This window comes from Fusarium oxysporum, chromosome III, assembly GCF_013085055.1.
Source record: "Fusarium oxysporum Fo47 chromosome III, complete sequence".
NCBI lineage: Eukaryota > Fungi > Ascomycota > Sordariomycetes > Hypocreales > Nectriaceae > Fusarium > Fusarium oxysporum.
In genome coordinates this window covers 4597937-4617482 of record NC_072842.1, presented here as the reverse complement: position 1 = coordinate 4617482, position 19546 = coordinate 4597937, and the positions used below count along the sequence as shown (strand labels likewise).

Below are 19546 nucleotides of genomic sequence, written 5' to 3'. Positions count from 1 at the left end.
GTGACAGCCCGGAGAACAAGGGGCTCCGTTGGGGGAAATTATCATACGAGAAGGGTCTTCACGGTGCCCTTGATGCCCGGAGCGAAAAGACATCGTTAAAATTTCATCATTGAACTAAACTGAATATGTCAAAATCTCTATCTATCCTGGAATGCTTGGCGTCCATAAGTATCAGAGCACAGCCCCAGCTTCAGTCCGTCCCCGACCGCAGGTTTCAGAAGTTTCAGACGTCTCTGATGACGAGCCCATTTCGTATGACTGCGTAGGCTCTGGGGATGGTTGACGACGGCGGCGGCGGAAGCGCACGAGCCTCCACATTCTGTTGTTGGCGTTGGCGATGCCTCCACCGCTGCCGGGCCTTGCTCGACGGACGAGGAACCATTGTGCTGTCATCAAGACCATGGCGCTGTTCCAGACAAACGCTGCTATCATGCCGAGAGATACTGCCCATGCGAGGGAGATCTGGATGTAGCATAGGCCCATGACGGAGAGATCGTCGAATCCGTCGGTCAGGACGAAGCCGGAGAGCATGAGGATGACTTGACAGACAAACATGTCAAAGTACTTGATGTTCTGAAGCCATCGCATCCCCATGGGTGTTCGACCCATTCTTGAGCCAAAGAAGAAGTCGAAGAAGTAAAGCAGCGATGCAAAGCCCGCAAACACCACAGTAACAAGCCCGATGACCTGTTTGACGCGTTAGTTAGCCATTCGGCAATCGTCATTTTGACATTCATACCCCGTGTTCAGTTCTGAAATGATCTGATGAGCCCATTGCGATGATTCCCGCCACTAGCCCAGCGATGACGAGAGGCGTAAAGACAAAGGCTCGGAGTACAGACTCCCATTTCCGAACAGTATGTTTGGCGACAGGTTTATTGATCAGATCACATAGCACTGTACTTGACTCCATGAGCAGAATAATGGGATACACCAAGAAGAATGCAATGATCATGCATAGCGCTGTAATCGTCAACATAGCTCATCTCATTCCCTGAAAAGTAAAACATACCATGAACATACGTCAACGTGATGAATGTATCTTGATCAACGGTATTGACATCAAAATGCTTCGTCGCAAGGTCCACAGTGAATAAATTCCCCGTCGCGTTGAATGTATACGGTCCCCCAGAGACATAACTGCTATTCCACGATTTCGACTCTGAGAGGTTCGCACGCAACAGCGCTAGGAGACCGCCGACGCCAGATTGATGCCAGCATGTCTCTCGCGTGTGAAGCTTCGAAACCTCATGTTTTAGAAACTGCTCTACGTAAGCTGTCCTCGCGGTGCTATTCATGGCCGTCGCGTCAACCTAGTACTGGATCGGGTTGTCTGCCCGTTGAAACAAAAAAGAAAAGTAACAAACATGCGATTATTCCCAAGCGAGGAGATCGTATGATTGAAAAGACGATAAGGTAAATTTAAAAAGTTTACTGATGATTCAGATTTCACAATTGGGATAAGTTTTTACAGATCAAGCAAGGCCCCTTCAACCTTATGAATTCCCTCGGTACCCAAAACGCTAGTGGCTTCTCCGGAAGAACATCTCTATTATTCACCAACTAATCCCGGATGCTCGGGGCTGTTTAAGCTTTTGTTACCCTGTTTCAGAGAAGGAAAATAGCAGCGTTGGTCAGGGCGACGTCGAGCAAAAAGTTAACTGCCGAGTCAGCGGGCCCACTAAGATAAGGTAAGTAGAAATGGGCACAGGGCGCAGTGTGGAAATTGCGTAATGATAGCCCATTATGCCGGGGATCCGCTAAGGGAAATGACAGGGATAGACGGGGTTGACAAGCGAGAGCGAGCTCCGATTGAACGCGAGACGGTGACGAATTTCGAGTCCGCGGGCCGATGGCACGGTTTGATGTTGGGAATAGTATCATGATGAGGCTTGGAAAGTTGATGGCATTGCCGGTATAAAGCATCGTGCTAAGCATGTTTTTCAGGCGTAAATAGCCTGCAAATCAACAACAGCAAACAAAAATGTCATCAAGTCCAAAGCCAAAGTCTTTCATTCGGCGTCTCGGTCAGATGTGAGTATCCCGAAAATACCGTGCTAGCAACTGCGCTGACAAACTTAGCGAGCTGTGCGAATCAGCGCTGCATAGCCTCGACTACTACTGCAGTACAGTCCTCACATGCCGCTACAAGCTCCCGCCGTCCCTCCGTGGCTTCAAGAGGCAAGACATAGTCTTCCGACGCTTCGACCAAGCCATTGCCCAAACAGTGCTTCGATTTCCACTCCTACAAGTCGGTCTAGTTGGCGAGAGTACGAAAAAGCCCGCTTGGGTGTCACTCCCGTCGCTTGATCTCGCAGACCATGTATCTTGGGATATCCGGCCGAATTCGAGTGATTATGAAAGGGCGCTTGAAGCGAATCTGGAGTATCAGCTCGACACCAAGTTTGAGAATCTTGAGACGAGGCCGGGGTGGAGAATATGTCTAATGCGAACGAAGACAGACAATTTTGTTGATGTGATGTATATCTGGAACCATGCCAACCACGATGGTATGGGCGCCAAGATCTTTCAGCAAACACTACTTCAGAGCCTCAACAACCCAGTTGCCTCATCACTTCTTCGAAGCGGATCTCGAGTCCTGACGACCTCTATACGCAAGGATAGCTTTCCCCAACCACAGGAGAAGCTGGCCAAGCATAACTTAAGCTTGGGGTATGCTTGTTCAGAGATTTGGCATGGTCTTTGTCCATCTTGCTTCCACTCAGCAGAGTCAAAAGCTCGGTGGGCGCCTATCCAGGCTGATCCTTACATCACGCGCTTCAAGGCCATTGACATTGACGCTATTACCTTGAAGAAACTTCTGAGCCAATGCCGAGAGAACGATACTACACTTACTGGACTTATCCACGGAATCGTCCTAGCCTGTCTGTCCGTTGACATCAATGAGGGTAACACCGATGCCTTTCAAGTCGCAACGGCCATGGACCATCGAAGATTCTTGCGCAAAGAGCTTCGACCGTCAAATTACGCATCTCTTGACATCGACAACAGTATTCAGAACTGCACTGCATCACACTGCCATACATTCGACCACGAAATCGTCAGCGACATCAGAGCCCAAGCCCGCATCAACAACTGGCCCGCCCAACCCATCGGCGACCTAGAGCCCACGATCTGGAAAGCAGCACAGCAAATCCGCAGAGATATCGAAAAGCGCCTCGACACTGGTGTGAACGATAACGTAGTCGGCTTAATGAAGGTGGTGTCTGACTGGCATGACTACTTCAAGTCACTGGAGAAGAGACCTCGTGACCTATCGTGGGAGGTTACGAATCTTGGTGTTATTGATGGTGAGACCGAGGATGGTTTTGCGGTGGGGAGGGCGGGATTTACGCTGAGTGGAAATGTTGTTGGGCCGGCGATTCAGATAAGTATGGTCTCTGTGAAGGGAGGGGATTTGTCAATTGAGCTTTCTTGGCAGGACTTGCCGGAGATTCATGATGTTGCTAAGAGGTTAGTGCAGGACTTGCGAGCTTGGTTGTTGTATCTGGGTGCTTGACAGTCATGTCTAATGAATCATGGCGAATTGGAATTTGTTTAGATTATAGATCGTATGTGTTGCCAGTATAGAGATACCATAGATATTAAATGTCAGTTTAGAACGTCATCGGCACCATGCCTCTACCCAACTGAGATGGGCTTCTTAGAACTTACTCGCAAACGAATTATTCTTGTTTAATTATTATCTTAAGCTCAAGCTAATGTTGTCTTGAACACGCTGCCTTTTACACTTTATTACCTGCAGCTTGCAAAACCAAGCTCTACATGTTTTCATCAACATAATCTAGGTTCAGGAATCGACGAAACTATGTTCTTTCCTCAAAGAGAACTGCAACTCAAGCAAGTTTCACGATACTGCAAACGCGGCGACCTAACTATCTGCTACTAAGCTTTTTATTAATTAATTCTTGGTGAGCTATACGTTAGACCAAAGGATAGATGCAAAAGCCAAGTCGTGAGCGCCAACACGAAAATACCCTGGACCATCTTCAGTAGCTGACCTGCCAAACCGGCGGAAGAGCAGGGCCCTGTCCTCACCGGGTTTAGTGCGGCAGGGTTAGAACAACAAGCTTCGACACGTGCGATGGCCAGCCAAAAGTGCCTCGTGTTTTCATCGCTGTCAACTTCCTTAACTCTTGTCGACGGAATCTCACGCCGAGATCCCTCTTGGCTTGAAACAAACATGTTGAAATCTCATGAACATGACTCGTAAGGCTAATCTCCAGCGTTTGAAACTAAGATCAATTCCAAGTCAAGGCGTAAATGAGAGGCTTTCGGCAGTGGGGCCAGCTAAAAATAGAGCACTCAGCTCCAGGAAGGAGAACACTTCTGATGGTGCCAAAAATAACTAGTCTAAATTCTACTGAGCCCAAGTCTTTTTGGCATTGATAATAAAGGTCCTGAGTTTTCTTGTCTCGCCTAGCAGCTCAATTCAACGCTTGATTGGTGAGACACCAGATCTACTCAAGCTTATTATCCGATTCTATAAATACAAGACGTTCGCGATGAATTCCATTCTTCAGATCCCCCCGAATCTTATCAATCTTGTCTTTGTTCTTCTCCATAATCTCCCGCTCCTCCCTCCTCTCCTCTTCTGCCAACGGCGGAGGTAGTATCCCCTCTGGCGGATTGTACCACTGCTCTTCAGGCACTTTCGTCCCATCGACTCCCCGCCAGAACTTCTCGACTTCTGGATCATAAGGTAGACGATCAATAAGGGCTTTAATAAGTGCAGGTCGTAGAGGGACGGCGTAGTGAATGTTGCGATCAGCGTCGAGGAAGCGGAAAACTCCGTCTTTGCCGAGGTCTGCTAGGCCCATTAGATCAGGATCGCGATCCATGTTGCGTAGAATGTCGCTTATTTCTTTTTGCTCTGGGGAGAGGTCTTTGTAGGCGATGCCATCTTCACTGCTACAGCATGTTGCTTCAGGATCGGTTGGCTCGTGTATCTCTGTATTGGGTTTAGACATGGTTTGTAGGATTTTGCTGTAAGGATAGAAGTTGAAAGGGGAGAGCCGTCTTGAACTTGAGCCAGAGATTATAGATGCGCCTGGTGGGGCCTGTCTTATCAATCATAAGGGCCATGCTGCATCATTCAGGTAGACATGTGATAACTGTCTTCTAATCCCTGCTATGGGATCAACCAACAGTCACCTAACCAACAATTGGAAGCATATGGCACGATCTAATAACGTAACACTTTTGTTGCCGTGCACCATTCTCAAAAGTTCCCCTTGTCTTGAAAATCCTGAATCTGTCTATTTCCAGACAAACAGTCCTAAACTAGTTCTTTGTGCAGCCATAGCGTCGGAAGGCTTTGATGCCCCCGTTGACTTCCAAACAAGTAGATGCCAGGTTCAAATGCACCTGCCCCTCTTGAAAACCACGCCAGTAAGGCCAGAACACACATGACAATGAGAGTACTGAGAGCAAAGCCCCGGACCAAAGCAAGGAGGATGAGAACATCTATTCCCATAACCTCTAATCTCTGTATCTCTCTTGTTAGGAGTCTGCTGCTCGTCTTCAGGCTGCGGGTCATTCTTCTCCAAATCCGTGAGCAGGTCGAACACTTCCTTACTCATCCGTTCATTTGTAGCCAAGACAATCTTTTCATCAACTTCAATAACAAAGCCTCCGTATTTGGGGAGGAGAACTCCTTCAAATCGAGGGGCAGCATGTAACTCGTCCCAGTTGGTGACCCAGACCGCATCATCGGGGATTTCGACGGTGTACTTGGCACTCACCATGCTACCGGCGAGCATGGTGGTTAAGAGGGACGAAACTATAGCACGTCGGTCAGATTTTCTTGACTTCACTGCAACAGAGAGTTATAGCCGTACTCAGCTTCATCTTGATAGCTTGATGGCAAGTCCGGCCTATGATTCTGTAATGCAAAAGGCTGTAAGGTAGTTGGGAGGCTGTAGTGACATTTGGAAAGATCATGTCCACCAACCAGTACTTATAGATCAAGAAGAGTCATTATCACATGATGGGTTGACTGTGTCTCTTTGGAACAAATTCTTCATGAAGCTTACAGCAATGCTAGCCATGAAAGCAACTGCCATAAAAGAGTTAGTCAATTACATTAAATGGCCTTTTCTCTGCATGTTGGTTGTATCGGAACTGATATGGCTGAAGCAAGTATTCGGCCATTGAAAGGGAAGCTATCAGCTCTCGGTTAATGGGCATGGTATCAGCAATGCTGTCGCGACTGTGCCACCCTCGAACAGATGAATTACCTTGGCTAACCGAGTTACAAGTCAGTACTTAGGGAATAAATCTACGGCATCAGTATTTCCAGACCCGTCCATGCTTGTGGCCTTGTAAAACTCTTCCATTCCTGCAAGAATGGCATGTCGAAGGCTCCACAGCGGCCAAGGTAAAGGACCAACAAAAGCCGCATATCAGCCACTATTAACGTCTTCAGAGAGCATGTGAAGCCTAAGAGAAATACTGTTTGCAGGAAAGTCCAGAAATGGTCTATATTTATCATTTTATGGCTTAAGAAACGTTGTTCTCATATTCCTTGCAGATACAAATGATAGGCAGCTTATCAACTCACATATATCGGGAGCCAAACACTATATCGTTGGTACATTATCTATTATTTCTGCAGCTTACCAATGTATCCTGAAGCACAATGAGTCGGTAAGACACAACAGGCGTCTTTATCTTGTATTGCTTAGCTTTCTGTTTCACATCCTCCTGGAACCAACTCGTGTGTCTGATCAAAGCAATGCCCACCAAGACCCAAACAAGCTGAACATACATCAAAGTTCCCACCATTACAAATTACACAGCGTACATGAGTTTGACCAGAGATAAATAACCAGCATATGTCGCAGTAGGTTCCCATCTCTAGCCCCTGTTCTTGGACAGCCTCCCCCTCCTCTACGTCAGTTCCCAGGTCTCGATGCCCATCTGTTCCAGCTAGTAGCCTCGCAACTGCATCGTGATTGTGGCTTGTCGCCCACCATGTCGTCGTCCTACCGAACATATCGCTGGATTTGACCTCAACAACGCCTGTATCAATAAGTGCCATGAGGATGCCAACGCCACCAAATCTTGCTGCAAGGGATAAAGGTGTCGAGCCCCAGTGGTCAGCCTCGTCAAGCGTTTGGGTTTGGGATGAACCTATAATAAGGTTGACAACCTCAAGATCTCCTGACCTACAGGCATAATGTAAAGGATTACGACCAGAGTTGTCTTTAGAGGCGGCATCAGCTCCGTGTTGGATAAGAAGCTGCGTTACTCGCAAATGCCCCATCGCGGAGGAAGCATGAAGTGGTGTCTCTCCAGCAACTGTTTTGACATTTAAGCCAGCACCCTTCTGTGTTAGAATCTCCACTATATCGATAAAGCCGCCCAATGAAGCCATATAGAGTGGCGTATAACCGCGCACATCACTGGTGTTCACATCAGCGCCGCTTTGGAGCAGCAGTTCTAGTACCTGGTGATAAGCTAAGCAAGGGAAATCAGGCGATGTGGTAGCTGTTTCTGGGATGAAATCTCTTGAGAATCCACTATAACTACCATAGGAGGCAGCTAGAAGCAATGGCTGGGCCTCCGTCGGATTAAAACCCTTGCTGATCAGAGCTTTCGCCGTGTTGAGATGTCCATATCCAGCTGCCATGGCAAGTAATGAGAACACCTGGCCCTTAATTTGAATCCCAGTGCGTTCCGCACCTTCATCTATCAGTAACTCGGCAAGTTCTGAGTGGTCGTCACACACGGCCAGCAAAAGCGGAGGGGGGCCGTTGGCCACCACCTGATTAACATCCGCACCCCTTTTAATAAGAAGCTTGGCCAATTCAACATGTCCTCTGCTAGAAGCCATCGAGAGTGGTGTGAAACCAGCTGTTGTTTCGTGTGATATATCAGCTCCTCTGTCGATAAGCTGCCGAGCTGCCTTGGTATTGCCACTCATTGAAGCTAAGTTAAGGGGTGTTTGCCTCTCATCGTCGACCACCGAGACATCTGCGCCTTTCGATATAAGAAGTTCCATAATTCCATCGTTCCCATCTTGCACACTGTTGTGCAGCGGTACTTGACCTTGGTAACATCTTGCATTGATGTCTGCACCATTTTCAACGAGTAATTCCACAATATTCTTACTTTCAGTAAAGCAAGCCCAGAACAACGGTGTCGAATTGCCAAATGATCGATCATTCATATCGAAGCGCCCTTCTCGTATGAGATGTGCCACAGTGTCTGTGAGTCCACTGCAGACTGCAAATACAAATGGGCTTATTGACCTTTCTTGAACATCAGTGTCATCGCCGAAGACCTTGGTCGCCACGAACTCTCTCACAAAGGGCCAGTTCTGATTCCGAGTATCGAGTAAAGCATTGATTGCCTGTTGTAGGTCCGGATCAATAGTTTTGACATCTCGGCAATGCTGATACCAGGAATCAGCAGCATAGGGCATGAAGTGCATTGTTGGTCTTTTATTATCGCTCATCTTTAAGCTTTCCCAAGCTCCAGGAAAGCTTATGAAACGAAGACAATGTTTCGCGAGAGTGGTATTGTGGATAGTTCCGTTGGTGACGCGGAGCTTCTCATTGCAGAGCAAAGTGCCAGTGCCGGGAAAGGTTTTGAGGAGGAGGTATTCCTTAACAGAGAAATGTGACAAGTGAACTTCTTGGAAGCCAACAGAATCCTCTTCTGATTGTTGAATGCACTCGGGGTGCTTGATGCTCTCTGAGGATGACACATGCCGGACCTCAATCAGTGATCCACATAGCTCTAGGATCATACTGTCGACATAATCCTGGTCAACGCAATCTGGCATTTCGTCCACGGGCAACTCGTCCATGCCTTCTGTCAGGAGTACGGCTTCCGTAATCTCATGAACTGTCAAAGGCCGCAGTGCAAACGCAGTCCAACGTAGTAGAGATAAAGCCCTTTCTCTATCAGAGTCTCCCATTGCATTGATTCTGTTCCATTCTCGGTCGTAGAGGCTGTCAAGTCCCGATGGAGTCTCATCAATCTCTCGTTCGAGTTGCTTTCTGCTCCGCCCCTTTCTCAGAGATCCTTCTTGAAGTTTAACCCACTGGAACTGACCCTCGCTTCTGTTTGTCATCTTTTGTGCAATAGAGGCTCTTGTTGGTTCGTCCTTGTTTGGTAACTTTGCTTTGACAAGTTCAGATGAGTATGCCATTAGATCTGGCCCAACGTCATCTGGAATGATGGCGTATTCGCTGTATCCAGTGAAATCAGAAATGCCTTGCTGTATGACAGGGTCACCACGGCTTGAGATGAGGATTTTGGTTGTAGTATTGGTGATAGCTATTCGCAATTCCTGAAGGAAATGAGGGACGGACTTTGTGTCTGTATTGGTCATCCCGGTGCATTCATCCAACCCGTCCAGAACAAGAATACAACCTGGAACACCCACGATAAGTTCGCGGAAAGCTCGTAGTATGGTTGCCTGACTCGCTAGTGGCTCATGCTGTGATAGCCGGGTCTTCGTCACGATATCTCGAGCTGCCGGGCTACGTTGTATCATCATAGTCAGCCATGCTCTGATGGCTGAGAAAGGATCGTCGCGGCCATCATATCTCGATGATAAGAAGAAGTACGCGACGGGCTCCTGTGCTGTTCTTTCGAGCTCTTGAACGATTCTGGCGCAAAGGACCGTTTTCCCAAACCCAGCTGGGCCTTTGATCCAGATCAATTTGCTTGAGGAAGAGGGTTTCTGCCACTCTAGGAACTCATCGCGATGGAGAATCCATTCACATGTTTTTTGAATACGCTTATCGTTAGAATCGCTGAACACGTCATTTGGCGGCGGGGCTCCAAGCCATAAGTGCAAATCACGTATTTTATCAGCTATAGACGTTAGCCTGATCTGCAATCTTAGAATAAATAAATCACTTGCCTTCCATCTCCTCCTCAATCTTCTGCAGTAGCTCCCGAATCTCGACAGCATATGGTTGCTCGTCTGCGCTTATCGATAGATCCTTGAAGCTTGGAGTTCGCGTCAAGGCTTTCGAGCCCGTAGTATCGGGGGAAACAACGCTGTAGAGATCTGATACGAGACTTGCAAGTGCTTGAACATGGGTTGTCTGCTTCAGCTTCCCACGCAGCGCCCACGATGTCTTCTGCCACCTTGAAATTTTAGATCCATGCGAAGATAAGTCTCCCGATGATGGAAATGATGGAGTCTTCTGAAGGCCCCTGGGGCTCGGGGGTTCATCCGACGTTGCCGAGAAATCCTTGATGCTGTTTAGTAGACCCTGGACCACAGCAAACGTGCGCGGGTTATCGAGATCTGGGTGATGATTGTCTGAGAGCTTCCCCTTGCTAATACCAACACCGTCACCCCATTTTTCTAAGAGATGCATAGTCGCATTCAGTTGAGCGTCAAGCTGCCTTGAGTCTCGACCAGCCGTTCTGTACGAGTCAATCCGCTGCATAACGTCCATGCAGGTGCTGAAGAGGCCGACAAGGCCAACTGCGAGTCCGACTGGCTCCATGATGGCTTTCTGCTCCAGTCGAGTAAGTTGAACAAGTTAAAAGAGTATTTGCGCTCTGATGTCACAACGCTTTATTTATCTATTCTCGTGCTCATGGCGGGGTATGCCTGATGAGGCTGAGACACAGTAAGCCCAGTTCAGCTGTAATGCTAAGAGGCTGAAAATCGATGAGTTAGCCAATGAGATCGAACGTTTCATGCAAGCTCTCGAGCGCGTGATACATTTGCAGCATTCATCACCTATCGAATCCTTTATGTTTGATACTTCATATATTGTTCTTACAGAGTAATATGGACTTAGTATTTCGCCAAACCTCCGATTTCAAGCCAGTCTCGCTCCATATTGCAAGCATACCACCAATCTCTCGAGGTTCTCATATACTCATATCAGGTGGTCAATGGTGATCACTATCCGTATGGCAATAATTATGAGTAATCAATTTAGTCACAGCTGACTCGCAGTAGGCTGTTCTTGACCCCCGACAGGTGTTTAGCAAGTGCCACGGTATCCAGCACCAATCTGATCACGAGTATATCCATTTGCTACTCCAGCATCCTGGCACTTTGACATGAAGTCACCCCCACCAATAGCGCCGTTGTAGTTCTCGTTGCAGATCTGTCCGTTCCATGTAGCCTGCTAGTTATGCTAGCCATATAAAGGTTGATAGAAAGTCCGGGTACTCACTTCGCCGGGATAGCGGTCGCATGCTATGTGGGTGAGTCCCCAATTGACGCCCCATCCGTTGTAATTACTGCCTGGTACTTTGGACCAGTTGATGCAGCAGTTGTGCGAGCTATGGTCCTTACTTTTAGTGAAGTATTAGTCCTGGTCCTTTCATAAAGAGGAGAGCGTCTATTTACGCCTGGACAGCTCCGATGAGGAAACTGGAAAGGAGGATAGACTTGGTAGCGGACATTGTTGTTAAAGTGGTTTCAGTTGAGCAGGTTGCTTTATGTCAAAGGATGGATTATGTTCTCTTTTGCGAGGAACAAGTCTGTTTATTTATATTCTGTCTTCTTCATCTCGTCAACCGTGTTGATGGTTTGCAAGGGCTACTGGTTATAGTTCATCTTACGAAAGCTCATCCCATTTATCCTAAATGAAGTGGATAACACAATATATTTTAATGGGCCTCTCACAGACATGACAGACCGACTTTTTAGCACCTTCGAGTCACCGCTGGCAAGATTGAGTAGCTACTTGACTGATTGCTGACCATATGGCTAGACTTGAGGCTGCCGACACGCATTACGAGGACACGACATTCTTTTTAACGATATAGGCTTCTCATAACTTACCAACATCAGTTCTACTATTCCCCGTATCATCAATTTGCCCCGTTAAAATGATTCTCAAGTACTATGTAGTAAGTTCGAAGAGCTTGGTCATTATCCTGATAGGATGACATCTAGATGCCGCAGCTGCATTATGTGACCTATGCCTAACGATGATTCTACGACTTGACCAAGGGACCATCCATGGAGATTCCATGGAATTAATTCCAGAGTTTAAGGTTTCAGCATACCTGACAGCTGTCAGTGCTTGCTAAAACAACCAATGCATCATCTCAAATAGACGTTACCGAAAGTCTAAAAGATTTCGTTCTTCGTATTGCGACCGTGACGTGAGTCGTGCTGCGGATCTTTTCCGCAGTAGTACTCAGCTCGTATAGAATGGGTTGGCGGTTAATCGTCACTGTTTTATTTATGTGAAACTCGCCTCCCTTGGGGACCCCAACTTTATTCCTCGTTATGACTCGATGGCCTAAATTGGCAAGAAGTTGTCAGCTTACAAGCAACGTCTTCCGCCGTTGTACGGGTATAGAAAGGCTCACGGAAAGTCTATTCAGGGGATTGTATTAGACTTGTATGCCAGAGGAATTAAATAATGTTCATATTCATTTAACTGAGGGATTTTCGAGTTGAAGCCACACATATGACCTTAGGAGTTGTTAGCAATGTCGCATGATCTCCAGGCCAATGCCAATTATCCCCAAACAACACTGCAGCTTCAATATATTCCACGATTCAGAGGAATAACAGACAATCTTACATGATTCAATCTTCCCTCTTGTTTCTCAATGTGCCAAGTTTACCCCGCAAGAACATGTCGTGCGCCGAGCCCTCCAAGACACGCCGAGTCTTTTGCATTCGAATCATGACGTTGTTTTCCCAGCCACAGCCACTTCGATAAGAACCTCGATTAACGGCGATTGGTGAGCACGTTTCTAGGCCGACGCGTTTGCTCCTGGGCATATTCTTGTGAGCACGCGACCAAGGCTTTGCGATTGTTTAAAGGACCAGCAGAGGTCCCCAAGTTCGCCGCTCCAATTCAGATTCACTCCGTCTTCTTATTGTAACTTGACCTTACATACAATCTTCTCCGACGATGAATGTCTTGCGCAAGATTGGAAACTTGGTAGCCCCGCCCCCTTAAAAAGCAGAAGATGGTCGCGATCAATGGCCCTCACGAACAGCCTACCTCCTCGCCTCGTGCGGTGGCGCAGTTGGAATGGGAAACATGCTGCGGTATCCATCTCAAGTCTACAACAACAACGGCCTGCAATGGTTCGTGCCATACCTAATGGCCGTCTTCCTCCTCGCCATTCCCGCCATGGCCCTTGAAATTGCCGCAGGGAATGCTTATCGCGGCGGGACCGTGGTGGCGTACGACTCAGTTAGTCGACGGATGAAAGGAATCGGCTTTTCACTGAATTACGTCGGTTTCGTCGTCGTCATCTACTTCGTGCCGATTCTGGCTTGGGCTATGATTTACTTCCAGAAGTCTTTTACAAACAACTTGCCTTGGGCGGGTGATACGGAAAATTGGTTCATGTATGAGGCTGTTGGTGCCGTTGACCCTGATACGTCTGGTCGGTGGGTTGTATATCCCGGTGTCGCACTCAACGGTCGCCTTGTCGGCTGGAACGCTTTTACCTGGCTCACAGTCTGGCTCTGCATGTTTCGAGGAGTCGGCCTTACCGGACGCGTCGTCTACTTCACTATGGGCCTGCCGGTCATAATGGGTATCATCCTCATCGGACGTGGTGTATCACTACCCAACGCCAGCGAGGGTATCAAACTCTACTTTGCTAGTTGGCATAGCTCAAAACTTGCTGGGACCAGAATTTGGCGTGATGCTGTCGGTCAAGTCTTCTTTTCGACGGGAGTCGGGTTCGGATACTACACAGCATACGCCTCGTATAACCGCAAATTCGCCAACGCAGCTCAAGATGCAGTCATTATTGTCCTGTTCAACTCTGCTTTCGAGGCCCTGGTTGCTTTCGCTGTTTTCGGTATCGTTGGGTATCTCGGCATGCGTCCTGAAGAGACTGGCGAGATTGGAAGCTATGGGCTCGGCTTCATGACGTATCCCGAGGCCTTTGTCGAGATGCCTGCTTCGGGCTTCTTTTCCGTCATTTTCTTCTTCACCATTATGCTACTTGGCATTAGCTCGTCCTTTGCTATGCTGGATGCAGTCATGACGTTGATCCTCGATTCCCCATTTGCCAGAAACTGGAGTCGCCCTTGGGTTGCCACCACCATGGTCACAATTTGCTTCCTCCTCTCGCTTCCTCACTGCACCCAGTTCGGTTACTTCTTTATGGATGGAATTGACCGATGGATCAATAATATTGGCCTCGTTTTCGTCGTTTGGGCGGAATGTGTTGGTGCGACTACTCTATATCGATTCGGGGATGTTGTTGGTCAGGTCGGAATGCCTTCATTCGTCTTATACAATGTTGGTTTTCTGGGTGGTCAGCTACTGGGTATCATTGTCGGTCACGCTGCGACTGCTTGGGCTGGTGCCATTGCTGGCTTCGGGCTCTATTTTATTTGCCTTGCTGCTTCACTGATCTTTGCGAGAACACCAGACGCACACGGTGCACCGAGATTACTATCCAAGAACAAGCTGATCTCCGTCCTTTACTACGTAGCCTTTTACTCGGTAAGTTTATGTAATCCACTGTTGAGAAACCAATTAATCTTTGTGCGTGCTGTAGGGCAACCAGCTAAGACACGATCTGAACTCAGTCATCGGCAATGGTAAAAACTGGTCCCTCCCATTCCTCTGGGCACCAATGCTACGATACGTCTCGGGACCGATCCTAGCCATCATCTTCAGCTTGGCCTACCCCAGCTTCGAGGAAGTCAAAAACGATCCTCTATACATCCTTGGCTTCATTGTCGCGCATCTGTTACTTGTCTGGTGTGTGATCGGTTTTGTCTTCCCCAGGTGGTTCAACATATTTATTATTCCTGAGCGTCGTGATGACTGGAAACAACCGTATGCTCCCAATGTCCTTCGAGGGACAACTGAAGGCGAGGACGCGACCAAAGCAGAGACTGGTATGTCCAGTGGAGATGCCGGTATGTCGAACAAAGGTGTTAAGGCATGATTTGAGTAAGGTATGTTTTTTCAGTGGTATTGTGAGTGATGATTGGGTTTCGAATTATAGTATAGAGCTTAGTATATGACACAGTCTTATGGTTCCAATCTGTTGTACTGGCAGTCTAAAAGGCAGTCTAACCCAGAAGCTCTTGGACTAGTCGGATTTCCATTACCATCCGCTGGGTTTCTGCCCTTGAAAACCATCAAGGTTGATGCTCCGAAACTTGGAGACAAAGCCCTTATCATCCCCATACCCCTGTCCTTGGGTCTTCTCAAACGAATCGGAGTAGCGCACCGAACTGATAAGCGGCCGAATTCGGGAATATCCTTGCCTATTCGAGCTACACATCTCAACGGCGTATCTCTTATCTCGAGACGACGCAGAACATGCATTGCGCTAACAATAAGCTTGTTTATTCTTCAACTCTAATTAACGTTTATCCAGAGAAATGGTATAAATGCAGTTAAATCGTTTCTTGGCAGTAAGTCGGTCACGATAGCATCGCGAGGCATTTCTTTGCAGTATTACCAAGCATGGTCGGTAAGAATTACACCGACAGGGAGTCGGCGTCAATTATAGATCCGCGTCGTAGGAGAAGAATGGCGGGCCCATGAACCCATTTAAACACGACCAGGTCCCCGTAACCGTGGGTTTTACCGCCTTTTGGCAAGATTACTTCTTTCCGCATTGAAATATGAGAAGTTCTGCTTTTCTATGGCCCCTAGCCAGCAGCTTGGGGTTACTTGCCGAAGCAGTACCCCTCAACTCCCCTTCTGTCAAGTTCATATCTCCCTCAAAAGTCAGCCCCGGCAGCGCACAAAATGTTGTTGTGGAATACAACGGCGATGTCGACGGGCACTTTACTCTGACCTATGGCGCATGTAGCGACGAACTATCTGTAGCGGAAGCCCGCCAGCATGTCGGATCCACGCACGTTGGTCAGCATCCTCTGGCTAAGCGCCATCTCGATCACCAGGACAAACGGCCCACGCGATTTGTCTGGTTGACACCTGAGGGTATCTCTGGTGGTTGTCTCAGTGCCTTCTTGGACGGAGAACTTATCGGCCAATCTGATGAGCTCGACGTCGTTAAGCGTCTTGCACGTCGGACCGCGACGAAGAAGTCATTTGCGGACGTGGCCGGTGATGACAGTTTGTGGTTCGATGGTGTTGCATATCTCAAACAGAAGCAGCCAGATGATGTCTTTGTGACCGCGACAAAGAACAAGAGCTTTGGCATTTTGGGCGGCGGCATGTCTGGCCTTTTATCCTCGGTTAGTGATATCCGCCCTGGCCCCAAAGACGAAGCTAATTGTTCACTCTCAAGCTCATTCTCGACTCTGTCGGCATCCACAACTGGAAGATCCTAGAGTCTTCTGCACGAATTGGTGGCCGCGTCAGAACTGTTTACTTGAATGGTACCTCGCCAGAAGACGGCCAATACCATGAACTTGGACCCATGAGGTTCCCTTACGAACTCACCGACTCAGAGACAAACGAGACATTTCCTTTCATGGATCAACGAATGATCTTCCAGCTAGCTGATGTTCTCAACGAAATGAACGCAGGCAACAAATCGCTTCAAGTAGAGTTCTGGGACTGGATCCAAAGTTCTCCAAATACACCCGTCGACACACCTTTCCGACGACCAGATGGTACATGGCCTACCAAGGCTGAAGTGGCGAATGACCCAGCATACTACAACCCGCCTGTCTACCATAATGCGACAGCAGCTGAGGAAGCTATCGAGGCCTTGGATGACTTCAAAGGGATTACTCCCGAGCGCATTCGTATGTATGCATCCAATATCTTCAAAGCGTACAAGCAAGCCAAAGAAGATGGAGCATTCGATTACTCCGAGGTATCATACCTTCGAGATGTGATCAAGACAGACCTCAACACGACAGATGAAGTCTCGCCCTCTCATATCTATTGGCCTATGTGGGAGTATGAGACTATTTACTTCCTCGCTAGCAAATGGGTCACTATCAAAGGTGGTCTGAGCAGGTTACCCGCTGCATTTGAGCCGCACGTGAAAGACAGAGTTCAGTACAACGCCAAAGTTAACGGTCTGCACTACAACAAGAACAAAACTCTATCTGTGTTCTGGAAACCTACTGGCTCTGACCCTTTCAGTACGCCGAATAATGTTGAGAACTTTGACTATATACTCAACAGCGTACCTCTCAACTTGATGAAATTTTGGAAGATGCCACGATACTCAAGTCTTCTCAAGCGGGCCATCGATAGGACCTTATATGCCAACGCCTGTAAGGTTGCTGTTCAGTTCAAGACGCGCTTCTGGGAACATCTTGATCAGCCTATCATTGGCGGTTGTACTCGTCTCACCAGCCCTCAATTAGGCCAAGTCTGCTATCCTTCATGGCACATCAACTCCACCGGCCCCGGAACCATGCTGGCATCTTATCTATCCGACTACGAAGCAACAGCCGCGTGCGCCATGTCAGAAGAGGAACATCTAGCCTACATAAAGAACTCCCTCATCGAAGTCCACGGCGATGTAGTCGAAGAGAACTGGACGGGCAATTGGGCGCGTCAATGCTGGGAGAGCAGATCATTGTTATGCCCTGTGTATATATCAGTTAGCAGCTTAAAAAGCGAACTTAGATTTCACGGAATGAAACAAAGGCCGCAGTTTCTGTTTACTCCTCCTTATACAATTGGTTGTTATGGTAAAGCTGTCTTTTGCTATTGTTGGTTGACAAGTTTGTAGTAACTTTGGCTTGGGCGTAATAAAGCCTTATGCAACTTTAGGAGAAGGATAAATAATACATGGCAATAATTATGAGTTATTTAGTTTAAAGTAAGTTCACATCGCGTATTATCAATTTAATGACCAGCAAAATAAATCAGTCGTCTTAGCCATTCCTCAACATCAGCTTCATTATTACTCTCATCTACATCCTCACTCTCAATTTAATTATAACTCCCACTCTTCTCATTCCATGCTCATTCCGACAGCCTCATGACTGGCACACACAAACGGCTCATTCTCTGAGTCCTCATCCGAGTCCTGGACAGTCCCCCATGGTGGGTAATAAAAAGATAGTGGCATCTTTGAAGCCTCTGCAAAAGGTTTGTCCTCCATTACAAGATCATCTCCAGTTGTCTTCTCAATAGTATGCTTGAGCCGAGGCTCAGCTGCGGGTGATGGTGTCATCTTCTCATCCTCAGAATCTTGGGAGTCTGGAATGACCAGCCAAGGAGGGTAGCTAAAAGAACTTGGCAACTTCAAAGCCTCATTGAAAGGCTGGTCCTCCAACACCAAGTTGTCACCCATCAGCTCCTCGATACTTATAGTATGTGCAAGCTTCGGCTTCTTTGGTGGTGGTGGTAGCAAGATCTGGCGATCTGTTGTTTGCTCAGAAGCAAATAATCGCTGAGCAAGAGATACCTCATGTAGCTATCACAGTTAGGACCTCAAAGTAATAAGAATTCTAATATGTGTACTTACCAAATGTTTTCGGTTGTTCAAGTGTCTTTTCAAACGGTGAAATGTTTGGCGATAGCAGGACAAGCCAACGACACGACACATATTAGGGGGGCCATCCGTTTCCCAGTCTACTTCTGAGTTTGGCAAATGACTGTAGTAGTCTTCATTTTGACCTTCAGCTAATTCCTGCGCTCCATCGTGATCTGCCGTTTGCTTGGGAGCAAGTCGTAGTTGAGCAAGGGATGCGTCATGTTTCTATAACACTTAGAACTTGAAAGCAATAGGAGAAATATGAGATGTATACTCACTAGATGTTTCGCTGACTTCAGGTGATTTTCGAGCTCTCTGATCGATCCCATAGGCTTGCCATAGTAGGACAGGCCTTTGACACGACACGGTCTCTTTAATCCACTAAGTTCCCAGTCGATAACTGAATTAGGAAGATGGCTATAGAGATATCCAGAGTAGAGTTTTGCATTCTTCGCTCTGATCTCAAAAAGTCGTCGATCTTGTTCAACCAATACCTCCGTCCCTGATACGGCAGTCAGCACTTGCAAGGACGTAATTAAGTTGACAATACTAACAGTATCTATCATCAGGCTCAATACTCTCTGGAACCACGGGAGTTTCATCTTCTTCCTGGAACTCTGGAGCGTCCGGAATATTGTCGGGCCAAATGATCTCAGGAATCAGGGAATTGTTTTCAGCGGGCGACGCCATCGTTGCTGGTTCACACAGAAGACGGACAGTGAAAAGACGGACAGGGGGAGGGATGATTCAACGTAGACATGATTGCGGCGCGAGAAGCGGAAGGAGTACCAGAGACCCATGTCTTGTGACTTGAGGGCGAAATGTCGTGAAGTTCGGAAGGAGCGACATTGAGAAGGAGCGACGAGCAGGTTGCTGTGGGGCAAGATGAAGTTAGGAAGATCAAGAGGAAGAAGAGAATAAGTTTTATTTGGGATACGTTCGCATTGTATCGAGCTCTGAACTTGTAAGAGTAGGAAAAAGTTGTGGTCAAGAGAATTCATGGTGTTGGTAGAGCGAATGTCTTTAGGGTCACCATCCTCAGCCTTCTGATTCACTGTGATACCATCCCAACTTCTACACAGAGAGTAAGTTACTAAACTTCTCTCTCTCATTCTAATTCTACTTACTCCTTTCATTCCTTCACCTTTATTCTGCAAGGCAATTATACGCA

The 19546-nt window shown here is 47.5% G+C and overlaps 8 protein-coding genes across 8 annotated transcripts; 3 read left to right on the top strand and 5 right to left on the bottom strand.

Moving 5' to 3' along the window:
• Window positions 1–171: 171 nt before the first annotated feature.
• On the bottom strand, window positions 172–1298 carry FOBCDRAFT_179564 (uncharacterized protein; the record flags this gene model as incomplete). Its single annotated transcript, XM_059608553.1, has 3 exons — window positions 172–687; window positions 740–897; window positions 1013–1298. The coding sequence occupies 3 exons, from the start codon at window positions 1296–1298 to the stop codon at window positions 172–174; spliced, it is 960 nt and encodes a 319-aa protein (XP_059464549.1).
• A 606-nt stretch (window positions 1299–1904) lies between these two features.
• On the top strand, window positions 1905–3520 carry FOBCDRAFT_179562 (alcohol acetyltransferase-domain-containing protein; the record flags this gene model as incomplete). The annotated part of the gene is made up of 2 exons (XM_031177711.3): window positions 1905–2034; window positions 2083–3520. The coding sequence occupies exons 1-2, from the start codon at window positions 1985–1987 to the stop codon at window positions 3518–3520; spliced, it is 1488 nt and encodes a 495-aa protein (XP_031048844.2). The 5' UTR covers window positions 1905–1984.
• Window positions 3521–4389: 869 nt separating this feature from the next.
• Window positions 4390–8026, bottom strand: FOBCDRAFT_249165 (ankyrin repeat-containing domain protein; the record flags this gene model as incomplete). Its single annotated transcript, XM_054703990.2, has 5 exons — window positions 4390–4972; window positions 5501–5803; window positions 5862–5979; window positions 6827–7155; window positions 7195–8026. The coding sequence occupies 5 exons, from the start codon at window positions 8024–8026 to the stop codon at window positions 4482–4484; spliced, it is 2073 nt and encodes a 690-aa protein (XP_054559965.2). The 3' UTR covers window positions 4390–4481.
• Window positions 8027–8272: 246 nt separating this feature from the next.
• Window positions 8273–10499, bottom strand: FOBCDRAFT_106830 (prion-inhibition and propagation-domain-containing protein; the record flags this gene model as incomplete). Its single annotated transcript, XM_054703989.2, has 2 exons — window positions 8273–9866; window positions 9898–10499. Coding segments are annotated over 2 exons (2196 nt in total), but the record flags the coding sequence as incomplete, so codon positions are not given.
• A 489-nt stretch (window positions 10500–10988) lies between these two features.
• Window positions 10989–11415, bottom strand: FOBCDRAFT_271729 (uncharacterized protein; the record flags this gene model as incomplete). The annotated part of the gene is made up of 3 exons (XM_059611463.1): window positions 10989–11132; window positions 11184–11304; window positions 11360–11415. 3 exons carry the CDS (start codon window positions 11413–11415, stop codon window positions 10989–10991), a joined length of 321 nt encoding a protein of 106 aa, XP_059464548.1.
• A 1164-nt stretch (window positions 11416–12579) lies between these two features.
• FOBCDRAFT_238332 (uncharacterized protein) lies at window positions 12580–15017 on the top strand (the record flags this gene model as incomplete). Its single annotated transcript, XM_031177708.3, has 4 exons — window positions 12580–12610; window positions 12940–14447; window positions 14503–14848; window positions 14971–15017. 4 exons carry the CDS (start codon window positions 12580–12582, stop codon window positions 15015–15017), a joined length of 1932 nt encoding a protein of 643 aa, XP_031048841.3.
• A 408-nt stretch (window positions 15018–15425) lies between these two features.
• Window positions 15426–17625, top strand: FOBCDRAFT_199317 (uncharacterized protein; the record flags this gene model as incomplete). Its single annotated transcript, XM_059608940.1, has 3 exons — window positions 15426–15432; window positions 15618–16165; window positions 16219–17625. The coding sequence occupies 3 exons, from the start codon at window positions 15426–15428 to the stop codon at window positions 17623–17625; spliced, it is 1962 nt and encodes a 653-aa protein (XP_059464547.1).
• Window positions 17626–17850: 225 nt separating this feature from the next.
• FOBCDRAFT_199316 (uncharacterized protein) lies at window positions 17851–19065 on the bottom strand (the record flags this gene model as incomplete). Its single annotated transcript, XM_054703986.1, has 4 exons — window positions 17851–18315; window positions 18367–18600; window positions 18654–18877; window positions 18930–19065. The coding sequence occupies 4 exons, from the start codon at window positions 19063–19065 to the stop codon at window positions 17851–17853; spliced, it is 1059 nt and encodes a 352-aa protein (XP_054559961.1).
• Between the last annotated feature and the right edge of the window lie 481 nt (window positions 19066–19546).